Source organism: Geotrypetes seraphini, chromosome 1 (assembly GCF_902459505.1).
Source record: "Geotrypetes seraphini chromosome 1, aGeoSer1.1, whole genome shotgun sequence".
Taxonomy (NCBI): Eukaryota; Metazoa; Chordata; class Amphibia; order Gymnophiona; family Dermophiidae; genus Geotrypetes; species Geotrypetes seraphini.
Window position 1 is genome coordinate 98,295,304 of NC_047084.1, and position 19,899 is coordinate 98,315,202.

General features: G+C 41.4%; 1 protein-coding gene across 1 annotated transcript in view; it reads right to left on the reverse strand.

Moving 5' to 3' along the window:
- The window catches only part of PIK3C3 (phosphatidylinositol 3-kinase catalytic subunit type 3), a 329,375-nt gene that overhangs the window by 193,901 nt on the left and 115,575 nt on the right, over window positions 1-19,899 (reverse strand). The window contains exon 7 of the mRNA XM_033935321.1: window positions 4,062-4,133. Within this exon, the coding sequence (XP_033791212.1) occupies window positions 4,062-4,133 (72 nt within the window). The remainder of the gene's footprint in view (window positions 1-4,061; window positions 4,134-19,899) is intronic.

The following is a 19,899-nucleotide window of genomic DNA, read 5'->3' on the forward strand; positions in this document are numbered from 1 at the left end:
TGTATTTACCGAAGAGGATATATCCAATATACCAAAAGCCAACAGACTTTACACAGGAAATGAAGACGGGAAACTAACGGGGACAACAGTCAGTCTAGAGGAGGTATGCAGACAGATTGATAGGCTTAAAAATGATCAATCCCCGGGACCGGATGGCATCCACCCGAAGGTAATCAAGGAACTGAAAGGGATTATAGCTGAACTGCTCCAACTAATAGCAAATCTGTCGATCAAATCGGGAAAGATTCTGGTAGACTGGAAAGTGGCGAATATTACACCGAACCTCAAGAAAGGTTTAAAGGGAGATCCGGGAAACTACAGACCGGTGAGTCTGACTTCGGTACCGGGAAAGATGGTAGAGGCGCTGATAAAGGACCACATCATCGATCACCTCGACGGACACAAACTGATGAGGACCAGCCTGCACGGTTTCAGCAAAGGTGAAGATCTTGCTTGTCAAACTTACTGCACTTCTTCGAAGGAGTAAATGGGCAGATAGACAAGGGTGACCCAGTCGACATCGTATATCTAGATTTTCAGAATTTTCAGAAGGCATGAACGTCTACTTTGAAAAATTGCGAGTCATGGAATCGAGGGAAATATACTCACGTGGATTAAAAACTGGTGGGCAGATAGGAAACAGAGAGTGGGGGTGAATGGACAATACTCGGACTGGAAAAGCGTCACGAGTGGAGTGCCTCAGGGTTCGGTGCTTGTGCCTGTGCTCTTCAACATATTTATAAATGACCTAGAAATTGGCATGACAAGTGAGGTGATTAAATTTGCGGACGATACAAAGTTATTCAGTGTAGTAAGTACACAGAAGGATTGCGAAGACCTACAAAGAGACATAAATATAGTTGAGGAATGGGCCGCGAAAAGGCAAATGAGGTTCAATGTGGATAAGTGCAAGGTGATACATGTTGGTAACAAAAATCATGTGCACGAATACAAGATGTCCGGTGCTATACTCGGAGAGAGCCCCCAGGAAAGAGACTTGGGAGTACTTGTAGATAAGTCACTGAAACTGTCCGTGCAATGCGCGGCGGTGAAAAGGGCAAACAGAATGCTAGGAATGATTAAGAGGGGGATCATAAACAGATCTGAAAAGGTTATCATGCCATTATACCGGGCCATGGTATGCCCCCACCTGGAATACCGTGTCCAACACTGGTACCCGTACATGAAAAAGGACATAGTACTACTCGAAAGGGCCAGAGAAGAGCAACAAAAATGGTTAAGGGAATGCGAGAGTTGCTGTACAATGAGAGGCTAGAGAAACTGGGCCACTTCTCACTTGAAAAAAGAAGACAGAGGGGACATGATCGAAACATTCAAGATATTGAAGGGAATTGACTTAGTAGAGAAAGATAAATTGTTCACTCTCTTCAAGGTGAAGAGAACGAGAGGGCATTTGTTAAAGTTAGAAGGGAAAAGATTCCGTACAAAACTAAGGAAGTTCTTCTTCACTCAGAGAGTGGTAGAAATCTGGAACGCTCTTCCGGAGGCTGTTATAGGGGAAAGCACCCTGCATGGATTCAAGACAAGGTTGGATAAGTTCCTACTGGAACAGAACATATGCAAGTAAGGCTAGACTCTTTGACCTAAGGGCCGCCATGTGAGTGCACTGCTGGGCATGATGGACCACTGGTCTGACCCAGCTGCGGCAAATTTTATGTTCTTGATCTTCTCCTTTAACTGTCATCTATCTTCAAAAGGCCACAGGCAATATTCCTACACACTCCCGGTGGCTGACCTGGAATCCTTCCTTCTGACGCAAATGGCTTCTGGATCAGTCGCCGGTAGCATGTAAAAATTGCTGCCTGCGATCCTTGAAAACAGATGCTGGTTACAGAGAAGAAGTATTTTTGGCCAGAAAGAAATGGTGCAAATGGGGAAAGGAAGAAAGATGGAAACTTGTTGGGAGTGGGAGGGAGAGAAGAAAGGGAGAAACAGCACACAGTAGGAAAGACAGGAAGGAATAATAAAAAAAAAAATACAGGAAGATGCTGGTGGGGGGGATGGAGTAAAAGGTAAGGGATATTTCTGGCTTCAAGGGTGAGGGGGGAAAAATGGAATGAAGAAAGGGAGAAGCTAAGAATGGTGATATCCTGCAAGAGGCAGGCAAGGAAATGGATGAATAGAGGATAGTAGAGGTTAGTGGGTAAAAATATGCTAATGAGAGGAAGGATAATAATAATAATAATAACTTTATTCTTCTATACCGCCACAATCTTGCGACTTCTAGGCGGTTTACAATCAAGAGAGCTGGACATTCAGCGAAATACAATAAGTAGATATTCAGAGGAAATACAGAGATCAGACACCTCAGGAGGCAATAGTATAGAAATACAATTTGCTGAGCGAAAATGTAATATGTACATTTTAGTAGGTAATGTCCGACAGGACCTGTTGGGAATAAATAGCAACGTAAAGTTATGATAAGATGAAGATAACAGATTATATTTGTAACAGTGCTGTAAGTTCAGGTGGAATAGGGAGGGAGAGCGGATCAATTGTTTAGGTATTTCTGGAACAGGTATGTTTTTAGGCGTTTCCTGAATTCCCCGTATGTAGTGGGCGAAAGCACTTGGTCTAGGTCTTTGCCCCATAGGACTGCTTGGTGAGAGAGAAGGTGGGCCTAGTGGTTAAAGCTACAGCTTCAGCTGAGTTTAAGGATTCAAACCCCGCACTGCTCCTTGTGACCCTGGGCAAGTCACTCAATACTCCATTTCCCCAGGGATATTAGATAGACTGTAAGCCCATCAGGACAGGTAGGAAAAATGCTTGAGTACCTGACTGTAAACTACTTAGATAACCTTGATAGGCTGTATAGAAATACCTAATAAAATTAAAAAATAAAATAGAGTGATGATGGAAGGTCAGAGAAGATGGAAATTTGATAGGTAGCTGAAAAGTAAACAGAAAAAGGGAGAAATAGGGTGAAATTTGAGTGGAATGAAGTTGAAAAAACTAAATGGAAAGGTCAATGTGAGACAGTTGTGGTGATGGAATGGAACAAGACAGGAGAGAGGAGAAAAGACAAGAGAAATAGCCAGAAAAGCAAAGTAGAGAAACTGAAGCTAACTTGATGGAAAAACAAATGTCCAAACAACAAAGGTGAAAAAACATTTGCTGCAGCTGATGGTGATCTCAAAGCACTTCCAGCTGAGTTCTTCTTCTAAAAGTGCAGCAGCATCCTTGAGCCACTGAGGTGCCAGCATTTATGGCTCAGGGACATTGCTGCCTGACAAGCTTGGTAAAAGGGAGTTTTGACCACCTTTGGAGGAAGTCTTCAGTTGACACAGCTTGGGGATCCTCATCAGCTAGAGTATTAGATTTAAATTTACATTACAGGCTATGGCAAAGACCCATTTACAAAGTAGGCATTCTTCTCAATCAATATTTTTAAATTTAATAAAACTTATTTCCTTATTTTAAAAAGCCTACGGCCTGGCTGCCCTGGGTAGGCCCGCTCTTCCTATCAGAATCTAAGCAGGGTCAGGCCTGGCAAGTACCTGGATGGGTGACCACCTGGAAATATCGGGTACTGTAGGCTGAGAGAGCGACATAGTGGAGCTGCACACTGTACGGGAGAAGGCAACTGCAAACCACTCCTGTACTCTGGCTTGAAACATCACAGGGTGGATTCCTCATTGTGTGTGTCAGGGATCAGTAGCCGACTCAGTGGCATAATCCATCCATCCATCCTTATTTGGAAATGTTAATTGGGAAGAATACATACTTTGTAAATGAGTCTCTGGCAGAACCTCTAGTGTACTTCAAAGTAGCATAATTAATTAAATGAAATATCTACTTCTGAAGGTTATGGGTGCAGGCGGAGATGAAAGAGATTATTTGCAGGGACCGGTTTGATTTCTGTCCCCGTGCAACTACCTATACTCTTGAAAATTTTGATTCAATTTAAATACCATCTGAAAGTCGAGTGTAAAGAACTTGATTTTTCTTTTCTTTTTTTTTTTTTTATGGCGTGAATATGGGAGTCAGTGCAGAAAGGAAAACAGAAGAATATGAATGAACTTAAGCTGAAAATTGCTTACCATAGACATTTGAGGGTCAGGAACCTTGACAATCTCAGAACTTGTTAAAATGTGAGATGACTCATCGCCGTCCTTGAAGATATTAAAATTCAAAGGCATATTAGTGCTTGCAAATTGTTAAAACAGTATGTTACTTATTTATGTCAGAGCAATTTACTCTTGTTCCATTCTCTAGCGTGAATAAATAATGTCAGTTAAGCACTCAGTGAATAACAAGCATGAGGCTGGAGAAAATACAGAAGACAAGCTTGATTAAATGATGCAAAGTCAGCCTCCGTGTGGAGCTGGAGACAAAAAAAACCCCAACAACAAAATTCCATAGACACTAGATAAGACAGTAGTCTCAAACTGAAACCCTTTACAGGGCCACATTTTGGATTTGTAGGTACTTGGAGGGCCTCAGAAAAATTAGTTAATGTCTTAAAGAAAGGACAATTTTCCTTGTGGTAAAACTCTTTATATAGTTTATAAATCTTTCCTTTTGGCTAAGTCTTAATAATAATATTGTAATTTATAGCTGAAGAGACATATGATCAAGAAACTGTTTTATTTTACTTTTGCGATTATGATAAACATACCGAGGGCCACAAAATAGTACCTGGCAGGCCGCATGTGGCCCCCCAGGCCACGAGTTTGAGACCACTGAGATAAGAGGATACATTGTGGCTAAAATGACAGTGGCGATTTTCAGCTAAGTGGCTATTATAAAACCTTTGGAAGGTGAGGAAGATGCTGGAGGCCTTTGTTGGCCTCTTTCTAGCTATTTACAGCCTTTATTTGCCATCATTGGTTTTGTCATCTTAATTACACTTAAAGCTTTTACACTGTCTGCAGCTTTATAATGTGTAATACCTGCATTAGTGTCATTCACTGAAAGATGTAAAGAAGTTTAATGTTCCTGATTTGTTGGTTGAGGGCTGGCTGAAGAGAAGCTTGCAAGAGCAGAAGGTATGAGGTCGTATGAATGTAGATTCTGAATTTTCTAGAACCAAAGACCTGAAAAGTGTCTGTTCGTTTGGAAAAACATCTTGAAAGGACAGTGGTCTCACTGGCAATCTCAATGAGACTGGCATCGGCATATTGCTGAGGTAGTTCCCGACAGCTGCTGACTTAAGGTAGATGCATTCAACTGAATATTGTTTGTTTAGATGGCCGACAGCACTGAAAGCTTTGATGGCACAATTCCTGAGTGCACTGATGGGAGTGTTTGCACCAAATGCATCTTTTTCACAGATCTATTAACAGTACCAAGCATGAAGCCTGTGTGCTCTGTGGTTTTCAGGGTCAAATGGAGCTGTGAACTTCTACCACGCCATAGTGGCAGTTTTTGGTGCCAGTCACCCATGAACCGATCTTTAAAGTATAATGAAATCCAACCCCCTCTTCACAATGCAATTTTCTGTTAACTCTTAGGCATAGTTGTCTTCCGCCCTCTTTACTAGTTAGGTCATGGGTCTATGAACTGCTGGAAATATTCCTCTAGAACAGTGTTTTTCAACCTTTTTACAACTATGGACTGGCAGAAATAAAAAAAAATTATTCTGTGGACCGGCATCGGTCCGTGGATCGGCGGTTGAAGATCACAGGGCTAAGTTGTGGGCCAGACCCCGCACATTTCTACCCAATCTCCACCCCAGACCCCGCCCCCATAATAGTACTAATTGCACATTGCACATCCCTTTCCTCATCTGGAAGCCTTTCCTCTGATGTTGCAACGCGCAGGACGCGCGTAGAGTCACTGCCCATGGCTTTGTGCACTGAATCAGTTAGGAAGAGGGAGCTGGCTCAAAGATAATGCCGCATCGATCGCACCGTGGACCGGCGGTTGAAGAACACTGTTTTGGGTCTGATGCACGTGCTGGCCCTGTGGACCGGCAGGAAATTTCTGTGGACCAGCACTGGTCCATGAGGTTGAAGAACACTGCTCTAGAAGAACACCCCATGAAGGTGACTGCATGCCTTCCATCCTGTATGCTATGAGTGCCAAACTCTAGGTGGTATCCAAGACCAATGAGGGCAATTTGAAAGGTTATAGTCTGGTCCCAAATACTTTCAATCAACAATCCCCCAAATTGAAAGATGACGACAATACAAAGCAGAAATTTATTTCAATATCAAAAGGGACATACTCTTATTCAGCTAAACACTTTGCATGATCTGTTAAATAACAAAGTGTAGATGTTGAGAGACCTGTTTTCCCTCGTTATCTATACCTTGTTATTTACTAGATCATGCAAAGTGTTTAGCTGAATAAGAGTATCTCCCTTTTGAAATAAATTTCTACTTTGTATAGTCTGGTCCCAGACATCCAAAGCAAATGACCTCAGTTTTCCAACTGGACATCTTTCCAGTCACAGGTGCATTTTTTAAGTCACTGATAGTGTTTGCAATGGTAAACAGGTTGGCAGTTAAGTGAAGCTCAATTTTTGCATGACAAGTAAGGAAAACGTTTCAGGGGAGGGGGAGGAAAAGGAAAGGAATAAAATAATTAAAAACTGAAAATAATAAAAACTGAAGAGAAAATTTTATCAGTAGCTTTTATTTAAAAAAATCATGATGAAAGCAGAATGTGCTAAAATTATCCTTAGTACCTGAAGATTTGAGGGTAGCCAACATTACATCAATGTGATCTGGGAAATTACAGAGCGGTAAGCCTAACTTCGGTACCTGGCAAGCAGTAGAAACTATTATAAAAAATAAAATTATGGAAAACGTAGGCAAAAATGATTTAATGGGACAGAGTCGGCATGGGTTCAGTCAAAGAAGGTCTTTCTTCACCAATTTGCTTCATTTCTTTGAAGGTGTGAATAAACATGTGGACAAAAGGTAAGAAGGTTGCTGTAGTGCAGGGGGTCTCAAAGTCCCTCCTTGAGGGCCGCAATCCAGTTGGGTTTTCAGGATTTCCCCAATGAATATGCATGAGATCTATGTGCATGCACTGCTTTCAATGCATTTTCATTGGGGAAATCCTGAAAACCAGACTGGATTGCGGCTAAGGAGGGACTTTGAGATCCCTGCTGTAGTGCATCTAGATTTTCAGAAAGCCTTTGACAAACTTTCCTCATGAGAAAATTAAAGAGTCATGGAATAGGAGGCAATGTTCTGTTGTGGATTAGGAATTGGTTACTGGTCAGAAAACAGAGGGTAAGGTTAAATTGACATTTCTCAATGAAGAAAGGTAAACAGTAGAGTACCACAGAAATCTGTACTGGGACCAGTGCTATTTAACATATTTATAAATGATTTGGAAATTTGAACAAGTGAGGTGATTAAATTTGCAGATGACACTAAACTAGTCAAAGTGGTCAAAACACACGAGGACTGTGAAAATTGTAGGAAGACTAGGAAATTGGAAGGCTGGGCATCTAAATGGTAGAAGAAATTTAATGTAGCCAAATGCAAAGTGATGCACATCAGGAAGAATAATCCAAATCATAGTTACCTTATGCTAGGGTCCGCCTTAGGAGTCAGCACACAAGAAAAAGATCTGGGTGTCACTGTAGACACTACGCTGAAATCTTCTACTCAAAAAAAAAAAAGCAACAGGATGCTAAGAATTATTAGGGTGGGATAGTAAATAAGACCAAGAATATTATGATGCCTTTGTATCGCTCTATGGTGCGACCTCACTTTGCATAAAGTTCTGGTTGCCAATCTCAAAAAAAGATATAGCGGAATTAGAAAAGGGTCAAAGAATGACCAAAATGATAAAGGGGGATGGAACTCCTCTCTTATGAGGAACAACTAAAGTGGTTGGGGCTCTTCATCTTGGAAAACATGGATGGGGGAAACTTATGATTAAGATCTAAAAAAATCTTGAGTGGCATAGCACAGTAAGAATGAATCAATTTTTCACCCGTTCAAAAAGTATAAAAACCAGGGGACATTCAATGAAATTACATGGAAATTCTTTTAAAACAAATAGGAGGACATATTTTTTCACTCAAAGAATAGCTAAACACTGGAACTCGTTGCCAGAAGATGTGATAACAGCAGTTAGCGTAACTGAGTTTAAGAAAGGCTTGGACAAGTTCATAGTGGAAAAGACCATAGGCTGCTATTGAGACAGATATTGGGAAAGCCTTTGCTTGCCCTGGATTGGTAGCATGGAATGTTGTTACTATTTGGGTTTTTGCAAAGGTACTTGTGACCTGCATTGCGGGAAACAGTAACTGGGCTATACAGACCATTGGTCTGACCCAGTTTGGCTATTCTTATGTTTGTAGAAAAAGACCGAGGGAGCTGGGTTCTTCTGATCTCTGAAAGTGCTAGTCCGTGTTAATACTGCCAGATGACATCCACTTGTGTGGCTAATTTACCCTCAGAAACAGAGGCCCTTTGGTAGCCAAGAGGTCAGTGGGGATTTTCTGCTGTCTCATGCTAGCTTGCCAACATGGAAACTTTTGTAGCAGATGTTTTCCTCATTACAGATGAAGTGAAAGGTGAAGGCTGGTCCCATCCTGGCCCATTTCTTTAAAAAAACTACCCAGTTCTCAGTGTCCTTATCTGCCATCATGGTTTATGATTCCATTTATACTTTTGCAGTATTCAAAGCAAAAAAAAAAAAGGCAAATATTAAACTAAATTTATAGATGTTGCTGTAATGCTGGCTAAATGATATATGATAACCTGAGAGTCACATCAATCTCCTTAAACAGCACCGGATATATGAATTAACATTCACTGTACAAGAGTAAAAAGAAATATTCCAAGCAAAACGAAAATCTTTAGACTTTCTACCTACTTGGGAAACTTTAATGGATTATCCAGACCATAGATATATAAATAATGGCATAATTTAGAAAATGTTGTATTTGAGAGCACCAATGTGAGAAAAAAAATTAATTACTACTACCATACCATATTGTTGTGTATTTTTACAATTTGTAAACTTTGTCTCTTATACAAAATGTATTTTTAAACAAAAAAGTTACACTGATTAATAGCAATGTCAAAATATGATGTCCCTCTTATTCTTTATTATGCTGCTTCCTTTGAGCTGAAAATGACCCAGTATGGACAAGGGTAAAACAGTAAATAACATGCTGCTATCTCCATAGATAAACAAAATGTGTACTAACAAGAGCATCTGAATTATCCAAGATGGACTTTCCCCAAGTCAGCTGATATATAAATGCTTGAAAGTGGAGAACATCCCTGTCAGTATTAACAAAAGTTTATTGTTATTTGCTGAAATTTGACTCTTGCATCTCATAGACGTTCCAAATAAAATAGTATCATAGGCTAGGGCAACATGATTTTCTAACATTGAATTAATTTGGGACCAAATTAACTTCCAAAAGGCATTGACAAAGGGACAGAAAAAAAGTCAATGATCTAGAGTCCCATATTACTGGAAATTGGAAGGACTATACTAAACTTAATTATACCTTTTGGTGGAATTCAGTTTGACATATTTATAAAATGGAGAGAATGCTTGCTATACAGCAAGGAAATTATAATAGTTTCAAAAAGATTTGGGGGCCATTGATTGCATATTCTAATGATTAGACACCTTGGACACCTTTTTATTACATAGGACTATATTTAATGTGGATGATAGGGAGGTATGTTATGTGATTTAATGGGTTTATTCCTGATGAATGGGATGGATGGGGAGGGGTCTTTTTATATGCATTTGACAATAATTGTTAGAATGTCAAGTGATTTATACGAATTATCTGATTGAATATTGTACACTTGTTGCAAGAGTTAAAACTGAATAAAGAATTAAAAAAAAAAAAAAGAAAGTGGAGAACAGTCTGATCATATTTTTCTATTGCCTTCTAGAGTGTTCTTCAACCGCCGGTCCATGGACCAGGGCCGGTTCACAGAAATTTCATGCTGGTCCACAGGGCCAGCATGTACATCAGGCCCAGAACAGTGTTTTTCAACCGCCAGTCCACGTTTCGATCGATGCGGCGTTATCTTCGAGCCAACTCCCTCTTCCTAACTGATTCGGTGCACAAAGCCACAGGCAGCGGCTCCTACGGGGATCCTGCGCCTGAACCGGAAGCCTTCTCTCCAACGTTGCAACGTCAGAGGGAAGGCTTCCAGATGAGGCACGGGACGTGCAAGGTGCAATTAGCATTATTATGGGGGCAGGGTCTGGGGTGGAGATTGGGTTGAGATGGTCGGGGTCTGGCCCATGACTTAGCCCTGTGTTCTTCAACCGCCTGTACACGGACCGATGCCGGTCCACAGAATAATTCTTTTATTTCTGCCGGTCCATAGGTGTAAAAAGGTTGAAAAACACTGGTGTACATCATGCAAGTCTGAGACAAAGATGCTGGCCGATTGCCTTTAATTCAGAATCTGTTTAAAACTGTTCTATGAGTAAAGCCATATCCGGAAAATGCATACATTTTGGGCTCCTTTTATCAAGCCGCGTTCGTGGGGTTAACGCGCGCGACATTGCATCACGCATTAACCCCCGCACTGGCCTAAAAACTAATGCCTGCTCAAGGGAGGCGTTAGCGGCTAGCGCGGCCGGCGGTTTAGCACACGGTATTATGCGCATTAAACCGTCAATGCGGCATGATAAAAGGATCCCTATATCTGACTTTGTACAACAAATCACCCCATAGACTCTAAGGGCTCCTTTTACAAAGGTGCGTTAGGGCCTTAACGCGCGGAATAGTGTGCGCTAAATTGCCACGCGTGCTAGCCGCTACTGCCTCCTTTTTAAGCAGGCGGTAATTTTTCAGCTAGCCTGCGATAGGACGTGCTAATCTTGTGCGTGCGCTAAAACCGCTAGCGTACCTTTGTAAAAGGAGCGCTAAGTGTCTTTAACACTTCAGAGTCCTGATGAAATGATTATGTATCGTGGCAAAGTAAAGTAGAGATTGTATCCGACTACAACGTGATTTGGGACAGAGTTTTTGAAGCGAGAGACATGGTGGAGCAAGCACCATTCAATGAAGCCTTGTACTACTAAAGATAAGATAAGATATGCTTGCTCGCCTATTTTTTCAGACATGTAATTCTGTGAAACACTGAATAGATAGTTGCTTGCATAGTCTGAACTTTATAAAATGTAATTTAAGAATAAGCTGTTCAAAGGGGTTTTTCTGGCTAATGATAGAAGCATTGGGGGGGGGAGAAGCCAGTGAGAGTTCTAAGCTCCCCTTCATAGCTCCGGTGCAAATCTTGCCCCGTGGCTTAAGGCCTTTTCCTCTATGTATTCCATTAGAAGTTCAGCGATTGAGTATCTGGCAATAGGGGTTAGGTAAGAGTTAGTATATGCTCCCAGCGTATATATAACTGGAGTTTACAGAAATAGTCGGTTTACAATACACGTACTTCAAGCATTTTTCCCTATCTGTCCCGATAGGTTCACAGTCTATCTAATGTACCTGGGGCAGTGGAGGATTAAGTGGCTTGCCCAGGGTCATAAAGAAGTTTTAACCCACAACTTCAGGGTGCCAAGGCTGTAGCTCTAACCCAGTGGTTCCCAACCCTGTCCTGGAGGAACACCAGGCCAATCGGGTTTTCAGGCTAGCCCTAATGAATATGCATGAAGCAAATTTGCATGCCTATCACTTCCATCATATGCAAATCTCTCTCATGCATATTCATTAGGGCTAGCCTGAAAACCCGATTGGCCTGGTGTTCCTCCAGGACAGGGTTGGGAATCACTGCTCTAAACTACTGTGCCACACACTCCTTTATTAGGCCACCTTCGCATGCACTGAGGTATAGCGCTTTGCCAGAAATTTTTGAGCTTGTCTTCACCTCAGTCCTGTATGAACATGCAGAAGATGATTGCACCCCGAGCCTGGAAAACTCCATGGAGGCTTACATCACTTTGGAGGCTCCCCACCACTATCCCTTAGCAGTAAACACTTGAAGCCTCTGGACAGGGACTTACAGACAATTCTCTGATTATAGTGTGAGCTACTACTAATCATTTCTATAGCACTACATTTAAAATCCTGGTTCATTCTTCAATCCTTTCAATATTGGATTATTGTAATGTTATTTATCTGGGATCGTATAAAATAACTACTAACCGACTAAAAATCATACAAATACAGCTATTCGTTTGATTTTTAATCTGAAAAAACATGATCATATCAGTGTATATTATCAAAAGCTTCACTGGCTACCGTTTGAGGCTTGGATGTTATTTAAATTTGGATGCAATTATTTTAAAGTTTTATTTGGCTTAGCACCGGCTTACCTTGTTTCTCATTTTAGGGTTTTTTATTTCTAAGAAAAATATTCGAAGATCTGGTTTTATTTCCCTTCAGCATTACAAAAAAATTTTGGGATCAGACTTTAGCATTCCAAACAGGATTAATGAATTCATGTTTGAATCTTCCCGTTTCTCCATTTCTTACTTACTATCAATTTTGAAAAGATCTTAAAACCCATTTATTTAAACATAATATACATTATTGATTTTCATATTATCACGTGGTTATAATGTACTTTTAATCTTTTTCCCTATACTTATTTTAGTTATATTGTGTTTTCCTTATTTATTAGTTTTAATGCTTGTATTAGTTACTTAGAATTTTATTATGTACTAGTGTTTAAGCCCGTTAGATTAACGGGTGCTAGATGTCTCCTGCTTTTGAACCTGGGCAGGGGCAGAGGCAGAGCCTGGGCGGGAGGGAGTGACGGTGGGAGAGCAATTTCAAAGCCTCGGCAGCGGCGGCTCCTTGACCAATCCGCGCTTACAACGTCCCCACACTCGCAGTCTGGCTGGCTCCCCCTCCAAAGCCCTTCGCAGCGGCAGCCCCTCCCGCATCCGTCCCCGCGTCCCATGCCTTTCCGAAGGCCGGCTCCCACGAAAATGGTGCCCCTCTGTCCAAAGCCGCAGCGGCAGCCTCCCTCAAGACACATTTCAAATCTGACATATTGTAATCACAAAACAGAAAATAAAATTATTTTTCTTACCTTTTGTTGTCTGGTCATTATTCATACCATGTAGGGGTCCCAGGCTATGGTTGGCTTTTGATAACTCGCTTGCCAGGGCCCCTTCTTTCTTCTTCCCTCCCTCCATCCCTGCAGCTGAAGACAGGCACCTCCCCCCAGTGGTCTGAGACAGGAGGGAGCAATTAGGAGAGGGTCTGAGGGCAAAGAGGGGCTCAACAGCGCACAACCACCTTTCCTTCCCTCCCTCCATCAGGTGCAGTGAATCCACCAATGTTAAAAGGAGCCGTGTCGAAATCGGAGGCCTGCCACTGCCGTAGCACTTTCCCTTCTGCCTTGGTCCCGCCCCTTCTCTGACATATGGGACCGCGGCAGAGGGAACGTGTTACGGTGGCGGCAGGGCTCCAATTTCAAAGCAGCTCCTTTTAACATAGGCGGAGCTGAACTGTATCTGATGGAGGAAGGGAAGGAACAGTGGGGCAAATTTCGGCAACGGCAGGAATTTTTTGGCGGGCCAAGCACCGTGAAACTTTGTTTTTTTAGGCAGCCCTGGTTGTTTACTTGGATTCAGTGTCAGCATTAGGGTTCGCTGGCCGCCAGCCGTGAAAGCCAGGTGAGGAAGGCCGCCAAAGGCTCGCGGCTAGGTAGGGGGACAACAATGGTGCTTATGCTCAAGCCCCCGCCGCAGCTCCTCTCTCGATCCTGGTTCGAGAGAGGAGTCGTGGCGGCGGCTTGAACATAAGCGCGATTGTTGTCCCCCTACCTAGCCAAGAGGCTGCGGCGGGGTTTCCATGACAACCCTGATCGCGGATCTCAGTGTAGGGCCGGGTCTGGCAGCGCCGTGTAGGGCGGAAGCGGGAGGCGGGACCTCAGCACAGTGCCGCCGGCCCCCAGGAGCTCGAGGCCGGCGGCGGACATGCCTGGCGTGGCATGGTGCAGGAGGAACAGTGATCGGTGGCGCGAGGTGGAGAGCAGGTGATGACAGTGATCGGTGGTGCGAGGTGGAGAGTAGGTGATGACGTAAAACGCGCGCATGCGCACTCGTGTTTTCACGACGGATCAGGGAACACGTTTTTTTAGTGCGCATGCGCGGCCTAGCATTTTATTATATTAGATGATGTTATTATATTGCATGCCGAGTACTATTGCGTAAACCGCTATGAACTGCTGGTTAGGCGGTATATAAAAATAAAATTATTATTATTACAAGACACACACAGTGCTGTACACATTAAATGTAAGTACTTTTTCTGTTCTTAGTGGGTTCACAATCATTTTGTCTACCTGGGGCAATGGGGGTTAGGTGACTTGCCCAGGGTCACAGTGGAAATTGAACACAGTTCCCCTTGCACTACCTATTAAACGACACCTTCCATTCTTCCAGCTCAAGGAGAGTTGTTCTGTACTTGTACTGGTGGCTTACATTTCCCATTTTGTGCTCGATTCAACCCTACTTGTTGACAGAGAATTTTAAAAACAGAAACAAGACATCAATATGCTAAAAGCTCCTCCCACTTTTCTGCTACAGTTGACCATGAAGTGAAAAAGCTGTTTTACAGCCTTTTGGCCTATGTTCCATCTCTTTCATGTTGTGGATACTGGGATATACCCCACCTTCAAACCATACAGTTGCAAACTGTGTGTCACTTGCTACAGTTGCTAATTGCTGAATTTCCTCTTTTTTGCCTTTACTACCAATGTGGTCAAAGCTGTGGGCCAGCTTCTGGAAGCTGAATGTGAATCCTATCTTAGGGGTCCTTTTATTAAGGCGCCCATAGAATATAATGGATGCCTTAGCATTTAGCACATTCTAAATCGGTTAGCAGACCTTAATAAAAGGACCCCTTAGTCCCCCAGGGATCTGTGATGGACCAAAGCTCATCTTGCTGAACGTCAAGGTCTCCTGCTAGCATGAGCCCTGCTGGTATCTACAAGTTCTCTAAACTTTACCATGACATTGGTGGATGAGACACATATTTCAGGCCCTTCAAAAGGATGCAACTTAAAGTGGCTTGTGGAGGTTAATGGAGGAGGCTAAGTTTTATTAATTATATTCTGCTTATATCCAAGTGGAGAACATAGTTTACATGATAACATTAATAAAAGGTAGCTGAAAGGAAGGGACCTATGATTAAATCCGGATGCAGAGAGGGAAAGGGTGTTATCTGAAGCTAAGTGACTGAAGACATGCTCAATTTAAACAATGCCTTTGAAAACTGAGTGTTCTATAGAGCATAACTTTCCAATCTTGTCATATGTTGGGATTGCAAAGACTGACTCCCAAGGCCCTGCTTCCTATATCACAGGGGTGTCAAAGTCCCTCCTCGAGGGCTGCAATCCAATCAGGTTTTCAGGATTTCCCCAATGAATATGCATGAGATCTATTTGCATGCACTGCTTTCATTGTATGCTAATAGATCTCATGCTTAGTCATGGTGGAAATCCTGAAAACCCGACTGGATTGCGGCCCTTGAGGAGGGATTTTGACACCGCTGCTATATCACTTAACATTAAAATCACACACAGCATTAGGTTCTTCATAGGTCAAGAGATTCTACTCTGCTGAGGAAGCAAGATGGGGTTTGAGAGTTGCCGCTCTGTTTGCCAGCTCTCAACCTCTTCCAAAATTATAGACACTGTTTTGCTTATGTGCTGCTAAGGGAAGCCAGGGAAGAAATGCACTGCATGTCTTCCAAAGATAACTTTAAAACATGCAGACAACGTGTACAAAGTAGCAAACAAATGAATTAATTGGTTACCTTCTGTCAATTCAAAACTCATCTATAAATAAAAAAATTATAAGGGATGATTTATGAACCCAAATGACTAAGCTCTAAGTGCTTTGTAAATATTTATTGCCAATTATAAATTCTATTCCATTTGGACAACCTTGAATTAGATGCAGCAAGCGGTATAAATGCGAGAATGATGCTTGTGTATGCAAAAAGGTTACAAATATTTCATGAAGGGTGTGCATCAATGCATGAACAGTTTAATGAATTCTGTCAACAGTGTATAAGACGGCCACAAACAATCCTCAAAGTCAGGCTCTACCCAGGCTATGTAGGCATTCTGTTGTTCATTGGCTATGAGGACTATGATAATTACCTGCCAATGCTTCAGAACTCATTGAGAATAAACTTAAAACTTCAGCATTTAAACAGCAGTCTTAAGAGACATTTGGAGCATTGAGATTAAGCAGCAAATTTCTGCATCTCGATGGCCACGAATTTGGTCTTGGAGAATGAGATGTACAGTATCAGCATCTATGAGGCAAACTTGGTTATTTTTGTTGCATAGAGCTTTTTGGACCCCTGTTCGTTTACAAAAGTTAGATAGCTCTAAGTCTAATAAATGCTGGCATTGTAATCTGGAAGCGGGGACACTTGATCATTTAATTTACCATTGTCCCTGTATAAGATTATTTTGGAATTCAATTTGGACTCAAGTAAATTGTCTATTAGAAAACCATGTTGCATTATCCTATGATACTATTCTGTTCGGCATGTCTGTGAGGAAAAAAAGTCAAATATCAGCACATAATAACAAACTATTATTAATCTTGACTGGGGTTGCTATTCAGCATATCACCAATAACTGGAAAAATTATACTAATCTTAATTATACATTTTGGTGGAATTCGGTATGCCATATTTTTAAGATGGAAAGAGCAATTGCTAAACAGAAAGTGAACTATAATAATTTTATGGGGCCATTGGAAAGATTTTGTAATGAGTAAACATCATTTTCCTTAGAGGAATATATGTACACATAGGGGGGTGGGGGGGAGTTTTTCTGGAAATTTCACTAAATTATCTATATATATATATATATATATATATAAAAATCGGAGGTATGTGTGTATGTGCCGCGATCACGCAAAAACGGCTTGACCGATTTGAACGAAAATTGGTATGCAGATCCCTCACTACCTGGGGTGATATGTTCTGGGGGTATCGCGGCCCGCCTGCACACATGGGTGGAGCTACAAACAGAAAATCAGATTTCACCCATTCAAGTCAATGGAAAAAATGTAAAAAGCTGTGGGACCGATTTGAACGAAACTTGGTATGCAGATTCCTCACTACCTGGGGTGATATGTTCTGGGGGTCTCGCGACCCACCTGCACACGTGGGCGGAGCTACAAACAGAAAATCAGATTTCACCCATTCAAGTCAATGGAAAAAATGTAAAAAGCTGCCATTCTCACAGTAATTCAAAAACGGCTTGACCGATTTGAACGACACTTGGTATGCAGATCCCTCACTACCTGGGGTGATATGTTCTGGGGGTCTCGCGGCCCACCTACACACGTGGGCGGAGCTACAAACATAAAATCGGATTTCACCCATTCATGTCAATGGAAAAAAATGTAAAAAGCTGCCATTCTCACAGTAATTCAAAAACGACTTGACCGATTTGACCGTAACTTGGTATGGAGATCCCTCACTACCTGGGGTGATATGTTCTGGGGGTCTCGCGGTCCACCTGCACACGTGGGCGGAGCTACAAACAGAAAATCTTATTTCACCCATTCATGTCAATGGAAAAAATGTAAACAGCTGCCATTCTCACAGTAATTCCAACTATAAAACACTTTCTACGACACTATAACCACTAGGTACATCGTTTCTATTCTACCACGGACACCATACATATAGAGTTTGTATGTTCTAACTGTGTTTGTAACTGTTTCCTTCATGCACCCTAGTTCATAATGTTATTACATTACATGAGTACTCACATATTCTGAACTAGGAACACAGGTTCCATTCAGAACCGGGAACAAACTGCATGGAGTTTCTTTTCAACCTGAGTTTCCACATATTGAGTTGTTTAAATCAATACTGAAACTTTTGGATGCCACTTATTCCAACAGATCTTCCTTTTCAGTTTAAGAGATTGCAAATTCCAGTGAGACTTGCATTCTCTATCACAATCAACAAATCACAGGGACAGACTATTACATACTGTGGAGTGGATTTAAGATCCCCCTGTTTTTCCCATGGACAACTCTATGTTGCTTGATCAAGGGTGGGTTTACCCAATAATTTATATGTTCTTGCTCCTGGAGGTGAAACTAAAATTGTTGTTTATAATCAAGTTTTGTGTTAGTTGTATTGTATTCATTTTGTCAAATATTTCACATTATAATTTGATTATTGTACTTTTTATAAAGCTGTAAAAAAATAATTTCATTCACCACTATAAAGAATCTTTATTTCAATCCATTTACTGTGTTATTGCTATAATTAAATACCCGTGCAACGCCGGGGCATCAGCTAGTATGTTTATATTATATTTACGATATAATTTATTATAATATTTGAAAGAAGGTGGGTGGGACGGGATATAATTTTTATGTTTTTAGAATTATATGAGAATTACAAGTGTTATTGTGGTTACTAATGATATATTCCTGTACGCTTGCTGTAAGTTTTCAAAATGAATAAAGAATTTAAAAAAAATAAAAAATAAACAGCAGTCTAAATATAGATACAACAAATTGTAAATTGAATTCAGTCCAGGAACTAAACAGTTTACTGTGTTGGCGGATACCTTAGTCTTCAGAAGGTAAAGGGGACTATTTACTAAGCTATGCTAGCAGCAGCATGATCCGTGATAGTGCATTTTGACACACCACTAGGGAACAGATGACACCATCTTGATGAAGGACACTAGGGAAGGAGTGTCTCTATAAGAGCACTTTGGCCCCCACTAAACAGCAGGATGATATTCAAGTCTTGGAAAACATTAAAGATTACATGATTTGCTCATAAATACCGGTTATTTACATGTGCATACCAAATAAATGTAGAAACTCCAATTTCTACATGAGGTAAGGGATCATGGTTTGAATGTGGTTAGGTATTTCTCCCATTTCAAAAGGGTTGTGCACATTCTGGACATCAGTTTTAAAGCTGTACCCGTTTTATTGGAAAGTGCTTGTCTTGGGCAAAGATCTACCATATATATTCAATTATAAACCAAGATTTTGGAGCCAAAAAAATTGCCCAAAAATAAGGGGGTCAGTTTATATTCAGGTCAGCGGTGACCTGCCCACCTCCCAAATCTGTTTGAAGGCCTCTGCTGGGCCTGCCATGTTACCTAGTGGTCCAGCGGTGGCCAGAACAGGAGGGATCCCTCCTACCTCCTGTCCCAGCCCCATATGGACACTTGTAAAATATTTTGGATGTATTGGGATTAAAGTGGAATTTGGACTGTATCCAAAATTATGAAAGATAATCATTTCATGACTTTACAAAAGCTGAGACAAATTATGGACTTCTATTTTCACAATATTTTAAATGGCTTCAACGCCAACATATTATCTTAAGTAGAACAATAACATCTCCTCAATCCCTGCTGAAATCTTTTGTGGTGATGAGCCTAATCTATCATTGTCTGCCTCTTTAATCTATGAACAGCTGCACTCATTACAATGCAGGACTCAGAAATCTGGTCTGAGACATATTTGGGAGCAAAAAATTGGCACACAATTCTCAGACTCAGTGTGGCATCATTTATAAGAACATAATAATAGCCTTACTGGTCAGACCAAAAGGTCCATCAAGTCCAGTAGCCCGTTCTTACGGTGGCCAATCCAGGTCACTAGTACCTGGCCAAAACCATGGGCTACTAGCATACATTCCATAGTTCCATACCTGCTTCTCCACAACAACCTTTTATTTCCTCGCTCATCAAATTTTTTGGATCCCTGTCAAACTCCAAAAAGTTAATCCTCAACTATCAAATATATGCTGGTCCTGTACGTAAGCAGTAGGTACATTAGATCACTTACATTTTCACTGTCCTTTTCTACACTTGTTCTGGCTCCAAGTATGGTAAAAGATTTGGGTTGTGCTACATATTTGTGAGTTTCTAGAATAGAAATGTCTATATCTAATGCCAGACTTTACTGGAACACCTTGAACCCCCAAGGTTCACTTTGCATCTC